Genomic DNA, 12218 nt, shown 5'->3' with positions numbered 1-12218 from the left:
CTGATATCTTTCATTTCTAATTATGTGTCCCAAGTATGCCGTTTTTCTCTGTTTAATTGTGCACATCAGTTGTCGTTCTGTACCAATTCTTCTCAGGATTTCTTCATTTGTTATTCTTGCGGTTCAGGGAACTTTAAGGATTCGTCCATAGATCCACATCTCAAATGCCTCTAGCTTATTCATTGTGTTTATTTTTAAAGTCCATCCTTCCATGCCATATAGGAGCACCGACCATTATAGGCCTCTCTGATTATAGGAAGCAAAAGTTCAGAAGTTAGATGCGGATCAGCTTTTAGTATTTCGGCAGAAATGTTGTCGATTCCCGGGGACTTGTTCTTTCTCAGATATGTGATAGCTATTATTATCTTCGTTTTGAAAGGCGCCTCGCAAGATATATGTAAATCTATATTCTGTGGGTTTTCGAGTTTAATCTGCGTTATTCCTGGGCGTACCAAGCATCTACTGAAAATGCTCTTTCCATCTATCTACTTGGTCATCTGTTATAGTAAGTAATTCACCTGTCTTAATGAACATTATTAAACATTGTTTTATGAATTCTGTAGTATAAAAATTTTGACTTTTGATTTGATAAGCAAAACCAAATGTAATTGGTTCAATACGTCTATCCCTTCAATGATTTTATTTTAGTGAGAATCAAATTTCTATACATATTAGAAACTACTAAGCATCATAATTTTCAGTCAACATCGGGGAGAGTTAATGGACTTTTAGGGATTTACAGAAATGGACAGCAATACAAAAAGCAGGTTACATTCATTTGAACACTTTTGATCAATAGTTCAAGATCAAGATATAGTTTCCTTTTTACTTAAAAAAATTAATTGTGAGAAATTTCTCAGACCAACCATAAAAAACTTAGATATTTAAATAATTCTTATGTCTTTGGTATGTTGAGTCGGAGAATACTAATAAAACAAGTTGTTTCATCCATCTTTGTTGCACATTTTCAGAAATTTTTATATTATATCTCTCCTAACCTTTGTCCAGCTATTTAGCTGCCAAAACAGACAGAATTTGTGAAAATAATGCGTAGAGTGAGGCAAGGCTATATTTTGTCGCATCTAATCTTCAATCTCTACTCTGAAAAAGGTAGTGTACTAAATTGGTTCCGGCTAAACAATATCAGATATAAATTGGAAAAGACTGCAAGACTTATACACACTTCTGAATAGGTCAAAACGGCAAACAGGTGTATGTTTTCAAAAAACTTTTGATAGTGTGTAAAAAAATATATTTTATATCAGCTAAGTACTTTCAGCACATAACGTGCCATCATCAGAGCTTCGTCCTCTTAAAATACCTTCATCGAAGAGCAATTGCTTAACAACACAACAAAAAACATGAATACTGGGCAAAAGCCACAGATATAGGGTAATAACCCTTTACAGTGAATAGAATCACATCTAAATTCTTTTATTAATTTATCAAGGCAACATGGCTGAGTCAGACCATTTTGAGCCCACGTGAACAGCAGATCAGCTGAGTCTTCCTCAGTCATGTTGCCTTGATAAATTAATAAAAGAATTTAGATGTGATTCTATTCACTGTAAAGGGTTATTACCCTATATCTGTGGCTTTTGCCCAGTATTCATGTTTTTTGTTGTGTTGTTAAGCAATTGCTCTTCGATGAAGGTATTTTAAGAGGACGGAGCTCTGATGATGGCACGTTATGTGCTGAAAGTACTTAGCTGATATAAAATATATTTTTTTTACACACTATCAAAAGTTTTTTGAAAACATACACCTGTTTGCCGTTTTGACCAATATCAGATATGCAGATGACTCCATAATATTTGAGGACAAACTAGAAGACCAATCTTTATGAACAAAACCACGTATTACAGTCAACAATATGGACTCAATATAAACGTAAAGAAGATAAAACCAGAGCCGGAATTAAGGCAGTGGGGGCCCCTGGGCAGAATTGGTGTGGGGGCCCTACCTCCTACCATTAAAAAAATGTTGATCTACTTTTATAAATATATTTTTAAATAATAAAAAGTACAAGAGCTGTAACTTGTTACAGTAAAATATTAAAAATAATAATAAGATGTATGGTTAAAGTCCGAGAAGTTTTCGAGGTATTTTAATTAAAAATTTCTTGATTATGTGGGACATATCTAGTTGCATTAAGACATCGTGGCCAATGCTCATTATAGAGAGATTATTCAAACACTCTTGGCCCATCATAGACCGATGTCGATTTTTAGTTAACTTAAATTTTGAGAATGATCTCTATCCACTGTAGTTAGTTAACATCAAAACTAAATATAAACAAAGTGTCATCTCAACATTTTTAAAAGCATCATTCATATTCTTTTCTTTTAGCAGTTCGTACATTTGAAGTTCTTTGCTTATATTTGATGGGCTGATTTCCTCTTTAAATGCATTGAAGAAGCTTACAAACTGTACCAGATGGACACATAAGTTTTCATCTAAATGATTGCTATAAATGTTGGCAAGCTTTAGTGAATGAGCTTCAATTTCATTGAGAGTTAAATTTTCAATTTTCCAATTTTCTATAATTATGTAAAAATCCAAAATTGTAATGAATGGATTCATATGTAGACAGCCTCTGAGTTAAAGAGGTAATGAAGTGCTCTATTATAGCGATGAAATTTTTAGTTCTAAACTGTTCTGATGTTCTCACATTTTTCGAAATTGTCTCGTCTTGACTGTATAATTTATTTAAGTGATCTAAGTGCTACAACACCTGAATTAAAGTCAATATTTGGATCTTGAAGAATACGACTTGTGCTGTTTGTATTCCCTAATATCCTCTCTGTTTCCAGTAGTAAACACATTCGATTATAGGTACAAACCATTTGCAATGCTACGAGTTTTAAATTATTCGTCTTCCGAAATTTTGGATAAGGCTCCTTTAATCTGATTATAACCTTTAACTAGTTCTTTTGCGGCATCACCTCCATAACCATCAAGTAGTATTTGCTCTTTTAGGAACAATAATATTTTTGCCACGGTCTGCGTTGCTGTCGCTTAAAGACGCAGCTTTTAAACATTCTGTTAAAAAGTTGTATATATATGTAGAGGAAGTGAAAAATACATATAGTTAGTTCTTCTAAGAAATTAAAGACTGCTGTGCTATGCTACATGATAACACTCAGTTGCAGCTTTTGAAACTAAATTTAGAGAGTGGGCGACACAAGGAATCCACAACTCCAAGATATTAAGGTACGTATCTAAACGTGGGTGCTCCATGCTCGGTGTAGCAGCTCCACATAGTGGATACGTTGGTGCTCGCCCCATGGCGCTCACCCTCTTTCATTCAACCGATTTGCGGGTTATATGTAGGGGAGGGCATGCCGTATCCATTTGAGCAGCTACACCGAGCAGGGAGCACCCACGTATGGATACGTACCTTTTTGTTCTATAATTTCAGCCTGAACACCATTGTATTTTCCACTGATAACTGACGCATTAACGTAGGACGGTCTCCTGCAGTTTTTCAAATCGATATCATGTTCTTGCAAAAATGACATTAGATAATTAAATATATCTTCTGCTTTATGACCGCGATTTGGCAAAAATATGGTAAACCTTTCAACAGGAGTGAAACCTTCTATGTAACGAAATATCACAGTTAATGGATTGGTAAGAACTGAATAATATTTTGACTTCTTAATTCTTAAAACTATTTCATTTAATACGTTTTGATCCATCGGATGTACACTTTCCTCACATATGGTTGATGAAAAATAGTTGACATGTCCGCTTCCAGGATTTGAATATTTATTAATATCGTGCTTCAAAAATTGATCATATTCAGCTAATAACTGGAGTATTTCCAAATAATTTTCATTTTGTAACTCGACAACTCATTTTCGCTGCGAAATGCTAAATCTCGTTCACAAATAAACTTTATAACACTAAAATTAGTCTTTTGAGTATTTTCCAATAATTCTTTATTGCTTCGGCTTGTTTTACTATTTCAGTATCAATAGGTACGCCCAATTCTTTCGTGTGCTTTAGACATTTCATGATCCATAAGCATACTATCTGCATGTTTCCAATCACAAAATCCTCTGCGGCTAAAATGTGTACGAACACTAGATAAGAATTTACAAACGAAGCAATACACTCACCCGGTAAAAGGTGAAAAACATGAACAATGTATTATATTATCACTCCTACGCTCCTTCACTTTATACTTTACATACATTGTCGATGGCGAGTTCTTGTGTCTCCTGCCAATATCTGTTAAATGAACCTCTTATGTTTGAGGCTTTGTGGGGGCCCCCAAAATGTGGAAGCCCCGGGCAGCTGCCCAGCCTGCCCCCCTTAAATCCGGCCCTGGATAAAACTCATGAATATTAGCAAAAAAAAGATAATAGAAGTCTAACAGAAAGTCAACCAAAGCCCTGCAGAAAGAGCAACGTACTACAACTACCTCAGCACCATAATAAATGAAGAATGGTTCCATAACCAAGAGATAAGAGCGCTCATCGGAAAAGCTAGATCAACCTTCAACTGCAGGGGCCTTCTTCAAGAGCTCTCACTTAGTTTAAAAATAAGACTGCTGCGTTTTCTCGGTCCTTTTTTAAGTTGTTGAATCATGGATCTTGAACGAAGATATGTGCAGAAAATTGGAAGGATTTGAGATGTGGCTATATCGGATAATACTTAAAAATCCCATGGACTGACCGAGTCACAAATGAAGAGGTCCTCGGAAGAATTCAGAAGAACCGAGAGGTACTGACCACCATCAAATCTCGAAAGTTACAATACCTACTTCGAACACATTATGCGAAATGAATCCAGATAGTTACAAGCCATCCTGCACGGAAATATATTTGTAAAGTGAGGTCCAGAAAGAAGAAAAACATCCTAGTTAAGAACCTCAGAACCTGGTTTAACATAGCTCTTTCGCGCTGCTGAAGATAAGATAAACATTGCCATGATGATCGCTAACATTCGTCACGGATTGGCACATCGAGAAGAAGAAGGAGGACGACTATAAAAAACAAAAAGAGGCTTGGATACCAGTTAAGTAAGTTGCAACAAAGTTTTTGTATAATGCGTGAAAGATCCAGACTATGCGGTTGCAACGACAGTAAGTTGAAACATTTGGGATATCCCTACCTTGCATAAATACAGGGTGTTCAGAAACTCTACCGACAAACCAAGACAGGAGATTTTTCAGATAATTTAAAGACAATTAAGCTCAATTCACCTAGTCCGAAAATGCTTCCTAAGGGAGCTAGAGCTCTTTGAAAATGGCGTCTTGTAAAAGTCTTAGTTTTTCTTAAATACCTCCAGAACGCTTCAATTTAGAAAAACGAAAATCGGTGAGTATATTTATCTTCCTGAGATAAATCGATTCCATCCATTGCGAATTTCTAGTACCGATCATAGGCGTTCGTTTTGGGAAGGGCAACGGTTATTTTATCACATAACTTTTTTGTCTTTAACTTTTAAGCATTTTTGATACTGGATTATTAAATTGTGAGGTATTATAGTACTAAAAGGTACTCTTGTTTTAAGTCGATAGGACACACGGTTTTCTAGAAAAATCAATTTGAAAATTTTTCGTTTTTTGAATTTGAAAAAAAATTGAAAAATTAAAAAAAAACGGTGTACAACTTAAAGCAAGAGTAACTTTTAGTATTAAAATACCTCATAAGTTAATAATCTAGAGTCAAAAATGCTTAAAAATTAAGACAAAAATGTTATGCGATAAAATAACCGTTGACCTGCCCAAAACGGACGCATATGACCCGCACTAGAAATTCGCAATTAATGAAATCGATTCATCTCTGAAATATAAATAAACGTACCAGTTTTCGGATTTCTAAATAGTTTTTTTTGAATTTTTTTTTGAAAATTCAAAAAAAGAAAAATTTTCAAATCGATTTTTCTAGAAAACGGTGTATCATATCGACTTAAAACAAGAGTACCTTTTAATTGTAAAATACCTCACCATTTAATAATCCAGAGTCAAAGATGCTTAAAAATTCAAGATAAAAAAGTTATGCGATAAAATAACTGTTGCCCTACCCAAAACGGACGCCTATGACCGGTACTAGAAATTCGCAATGCATGGAATCGATTTACCTATGGAAGATGAATACGTGTACCAATTTTTGTTTTTCTCAATAGAAGCGTTCTGGAGTTATTTAAGAAAAGCTAATTACAAGACGCTATCTTCAAAGAGCTCTAGCTCCCTTAGGAAGCATTTTTGGACTAGGTGAATTAGGTTAAAATATCCTAAAATTATTTGAGGAATCTCCTGTCTTCATTTGTCGGTAGAGTTTCTGGACACCCTGTATATTTTTTTCTTAAAAACTTGTGAGTGAAACACAGGAGAACGGTTCCATTAAGGATATAAAAGCGATGGAGATATGGTAGTAGAAACGGTGAAATAATAAACTGGACTTTAAATATTTTTATTGAAGTTATCTTATGATAAATAAAAATGGTTGCCCAATTAAATAAAAAGTACGACATATTTAATTTTCTGTTTTAAGGGGACTTTTACGTTCTAAATTAAAAAAAAATCGATTTTTGTTTTTTAAATAAAAACATTTTATTAAGAAAACAAATTTTATTAAGAAGTTCGAAATAAAAACGAAGTTATAGCTATATTTATTATGGTACCTACCTGAGCTAAAACTAATTTGTATACAACAACGCTCGCGATGCCTGACCTGTGTAGCTGCAACTCGACAGATGGGTTCTAAAACTTATAAAGCGAAAACGTTATTATTGAAAATTATTGTTTTGAAAAGAGGAAAAAATGCCTGGATCTGGTGGTCATTTTAAAGGCAGTCGAAGTAAGGGGACGCATCGAAATAAGCATAATATTAATAGATTTAAATAATTACTGATTTTATATTTTTTTCTACGACCGTTTAATAACATGCTCATTATTCGCTATTTTTTCATAGATAATAGCACCCATTGCTGTACCCGTGAGTAATAATTCATTACTCACGGGCTGAAGTTAGATTCAAGTGACGCATGCCACTTTTAATATTAATCGTATATAAACTGCAAATAAATAAAGTTGTTTATTTAATACAATAATTATTGTAATTTATATCAATAATTAACGTTGAAAAATGTTTAAAGGAATTTTAACTGTAACAATGTCAGTATATTTTTTACGTTTATATCTTGTTTACTAAAAATTTTGACGTTTATCATTTATTTTAGTGACAGTGACATTAGCTCATTTTGTTTATGTTAATTGGAATTTATAACTACTAATATTGTGTTTATTTTTCAAGTTAATTAAGTTTCATATTGTGTTAAATATGTTATAACGTATTATGTATAGTTATATTATTATATTACATATAGTTAAATGTAAATATACATTACAACTAATGAAATACGTCCACCGACAACAGCCATTTCCTATTTATTAGATTAATTGACAGTATTTACAGTTGGAAAAATGAAAGAGTACCCATGAACGAACATATAAAACACGCTGTATTTTCCTGTCACCGTGTCACAAAGAAAATTGTCCAGTGCAAGTACCTACATGTAACATTTGTAACAATAATTATTACATGTACTTGCGCTGGCAAATTTTTTGTGTGACACGGTGACAGGAAAATACAGCGTGTTCTATATGTTCGTTCATGGGTATTCTTTCATTTTTCCTACTGTAATTGTCGTTATTTCTGTTTTCCTTCAATAGTTTAATAAAAACATATTTGTTGATTAATAATATGATGTTTTATTTATAATAAAATACATATAGACAATTAAATGGACAACATGGAGAACGGTTCATGGTTTATGAATATGACTCTTTTTGTTAGATATCATACCATTTCCCGTTCGCAAAATGAAAGAATTTTGAAAATTTATTTTGTTATTGCAATACAATAATTTTTTTGGTGACGTTTTCGGGCCCTATTAAAATGCGGGCCCGAGGCAGGTGACTCACGGGTCTAGTGGTAAAATAGGCCCTGATGGGATTCAACTCAATGTGAAATAGAGAAATTTCTATCGAAATTTCTCTATTTATTGCCTCTTTACTCTATTTATATTGTCCTGAGAAGCGTGGATCCTTTTCCGATGAATTGTCGGTAAAATAACACAGTTCAAAGAAATTTAACATACAGGTGCTAAAACGTCCCCCTTTCGACTAAACTAGGGAGCTGATACGATCAGTGCCGTGGTAATTTTACTATGTCTAAATATGTTGTGTTAAGATTTTTATCATTGTATGAATTAACCAATGTAATAAAATTTCTACCGCCCACGGTGTAGGGACATATTCTTGGGAACATGATGGTCCGACTGATTTTAGCATAAAAGTAAATATTTATTAATTTTACAGTAATTTGGCTTGCCAACTTTCTCTTTCCTTTGCACTATTAAATATTTTCTATCTCTCTTTGACGACGTTTAAATTGGTAAACCGTTTCAACACGTTCAGCAACGCGTCATTGGTCCGAACCTTAATATGGACCACATGAAGCACCACATGAAATAAATATTCCAGTAAAAATATTTTAAAGTGTTTTTCTCGAAATGACATTTTTCAAAACTGGGAGACGTTTTTCTCAAAATGTAGTACACCGATCTCAGTAAACCAAAATTTTTTTGATACTTTATATATGCGACTACTAAAGAAACCTCTAAAAAGTTAAAAAAATACCCCACCCTTTTAGTACAGGGGTTAATTCGTTTTTCCAAAACAGACGTTTTTCGAACTGTTTATAAAATTGCGTATAAAGGCCATAAAAATAAGAAAATACCTTTTAAAATGTTTATTTATTAGTTGTAAGTTTCACGAATTGAATCCCATTGGAATTAAAAAAATTGTTACAGGAAGACGTTGTGCTTTGAACCACCCTGTATAGTGGTGAAAAACAAGTAAAAGTACAAAAAACATTTTTTTTGTATACCTCGAAACCTTCTTAACAATGTATAAAAAGATTATAACCATAAATGTAATAGTTTTTTCTTTAAAAATATTTAAAAATTGTTTTTTTTTCAATTTAGGAAGTAAAAGTCTCCTTTAGTATAATATATCCATGCCATATTTTTATAGAACTATTTCAGTACTCAAAAACAGTCAAGATTTAAGTGTATTTTGTCCTATATATTATATTCTCTTTTATTTTTAATGAAGATATACATTTGTTGATCCATTTACATAAGTTTAGTCTTAGAGAACAGTCTCACTAATAAAAATAAAAATCTCAAAATATCCAAGAAACCAAACTGGTTTCCATTGGAAAAATCTTCCACGAATAACCATATTAAAACAAGTCGCTGCCATTTCCATAAAGTAGGGCTAATACAGCTTACCTTTACGGTGAGGAGGGATAACATTTACCATTGATAAGGAGTGTTTAAGCATGGGAGTCACTTTCACTATTGGAAGTTGTAACAGCAAGAAGAGGAATGGCAGCTTCTTCGCCGCTGGGCGTAGCAACAATTCGTGGATTTGAGTCGGATTCAGCTCTAGTGCCGATTCCTCTACGGAGATGTTGAGGAATTGGAGTTGAAGGGAGCTTTGTTGTTTTGTTCTCTAGAGATGGACCAGGCTGTGTCGTTACCTTCTGCTCCCGTTTCAGCCAATATGTTGTCATTCGTCCTTTTCCCTGGAAAGATTTTTCTAGTTATTAATTAGTTTAAATTTTTCTTAAGCCATTATAGACCAGCCTCATATTTATAAATCACTGAAAATTTTATTTTTTTAACCCTTAAAATTTGTTTAAATTTAAAGAAACATTTTTCTTAGATATTTTAGACCAGCGGTTCTCAACCTTTTTGAGTCATGTACCACCAGTGTTGCCAATCGCATTTCTCTAGATTATCCGATTATCGCTCGAAAAATATCCGATTTGTCACGAAAAGGTACGCTAGGTCAAAAATTATTCTGTTATTAAAATCAATGTTGCCAATGTTATTCTTTTAGTCCCCTTAACAACCATCAAATAACAAAATCCGTTGTTCGTACGCCAATCAGTTGATTGTAATCAATTATCATTATGATAATTAACATAATTGATTGATTAATTAATTATTAATTATCAATTAACGTAACAATTATTAACATAATTGATTAATTAATCAATTAATCTCATAATTGTAATAAATTATGTTTTCAGCAACCCAATCAAAGTAGACATTGACAGTAATTAAATATTTGATAATGATCAGTTGATTCCATTTCTGTTTAGCGTTCGAACAACCGGCCCTTTAATCTACTTAATTCTCTATTTCACAGTTGAAAAATTTTCGTTTATAGATGAAAATCTCGTATCCTAGCTGATTATTACCTAATTCATGTATGTAAATACTATTTACTTACTATTATGATATTATTCGCATTTTGTATTATCATAAGTGTTAAATTCTAAATCGTAAATTGACAGTCTTGTAGTTATTAAGGACTAAATAATTTTTATAGGCAAAAAATTTGAAGGATTTTTGAGTTAATTAGTAGATATCTAGATATTACTAGTTTCAAATAAGTAGATTTTTCTACAACCACTATTCCACATGCATTTTTCTGCACAATTTTATGTTAACAAACTTAATATTTTCTCACAGCATAACTGACAGTAGTGTGCAGAAAAGTGACGTTTCTGTGCCGGAAAGTTCTTTTCTGCATAGTACCATTACATTCCTCAAAAAAATCATAAATATAATTAGGTAAGTATAACATGTTTTGATGAAATGGTTTTGTTTAAGATATTAGATTTGATAGAACTTTACAAAAAAGAACTATGTAGATTTATTCATCTCATGTCCGAGAAATCTGGAAACGTTTACTTAAGCACTGCACTACATAGTACATAAAATGAAAATAAAACTAAATCGTGCGTGAATTAGCTTTCATAAGTTTAAAGACTAAAAACTCATAAATACCATCGGAGGGCAGACGGTTTTTGAAATTTGAATTGGATTAGTATGCCTTAAATGGATGCACTTGTGCATTTAAATTCTAAACAAAAGAATCGGCACATGTCCCTTTTGTCAAAAGATGAAAAGTATCGGATGTCACTAACATTCATCCAGTATAGGCTATTTATAAAAATTTGGGTGGAACCAAACAAAATTAATGTGTTGTTGGTGTTGGGAATATATGGATGAGAAAGTTTTAGTCGATGGTAGATACACTGAAAAATATCCGCAAATATCCGATTTATCTAAAGATACGAAGAAGATACGACAACTCTCAAAAAGGTACGCAAATCGGATAATTATCCGCCGATTGGTAACACTGTGTACCACCTACATTTCCTTTTATTATTTTTGGTACCACCCATATTTTCAGATTGTATTATCAAGACTAACTAACTACAAACCCTCTAATTGGAATAGCCTTCGTGCCAAGCAAAAGTATTCCTAATAACCGATCATTGGTAACTAGTACACACTTTTCAGGACCTCAATTTTCTCTTCCTTAAACCGGGATATTCGTATAACCGGTATTCTAATAAGCGGGTTCGACCAGTCGAACCCGCTTATTGGAGAGCCTTCGTACCAAGCAAAAGTATTCCTATAACCGGAATATTCTAATAACCGATCATTAGTGGCCAGTAAAACCGTTTCGGGGCCTCAAATTTCTATTTCTTTAACCGGGATATTCCTATATCCGGCACTCTAATAAGCGGGTTCGACTGTACTACTATTTTAATTTTTTTTTGTGTTTTGTGTACCACCGCAAATAATGATATGTACCACCAGTGGTACATGTACCATATATTGAGAACCGCTATTTTAGACTGTAATAAACTGAATTATTATTTTTGTTATATTGTATTTTCAATATACTTTCAATAAAAAAATTAGAAATATCGGACAGATTTGCTGACTTGGTTTAGATATGTTACGGTAAGAGTAGATAATTGGTAATTGTATACTATTACCAGAGTCGACGGTAAATGTAGGAAATTATTTTCAATAATTACAATCAATTAAAATCAATGTGTGATTTTTATTAAACTGAATTAAAAACAATAAGAGACATTTTGTTTAACCTGAATTGAGCTTTTTTGCCTGAATTAATACTACTACTTTACTACTTTACTTACTTACTATTTGTTGTGACATGGCAAACTCTCATAGAACTTGGAATTACATAACATTCCATTTTTTTACATTTATTTACACTTATCTGTTTTACATTTTATTTACGTTTGCAAACACATCGCTGATAGCCTTACCCGCCCGACAAAGACGTTTCTCTAACATACTCGCGA

The 12218-nt window shown here is 32.9% G+C and overlaps 1 protein-coding gene across 1 annotated transcript in view; it reads right to left on the bottom strand.

Moving 5' to 3' along the window:
- Positions 1 to 8753: 8753 nt before the first annotated feature.
- The window catches only part of LOC114332482 (atrial natriuretic peptide receptor 1), a 660741-nt gene continuing 657276 nt past the window's right edge, over positions 8754 to 12218 (bottom strand). The window contains exon 16 of the mRNA XM_050663631.1: positions 8754 to 9608. Within this exon, the coding sequence (XP_050519588.1) occupies positions 9357 to 9608 (252 nt within the window). The 3' untranslated portion in view covers positions 8754 to 9356. The remainder of the gene's footprint in view (positions 9609 to 12218) is intronic.

The sequence above is a fragment of the Diabrotica virgifera genome, chromosome 10, assembly GCF_917563875.1.
Source record: "Diabrotica virgifera virgifera chromosome 10, PGI_DIABVI_V3a".
Taxonomy (NCBI): domain Eukaryota; kingdom Metazoa; phylum Arthropoda; class Insecta; order Coleoptera; family Chrysomelidae; genus Diabrotica; species Diabrotica virgifera.
Note: the sequence above shows the minus strand (reverse complement) of the source record. Positions and strands in the feature narration are given on the sequence as shown.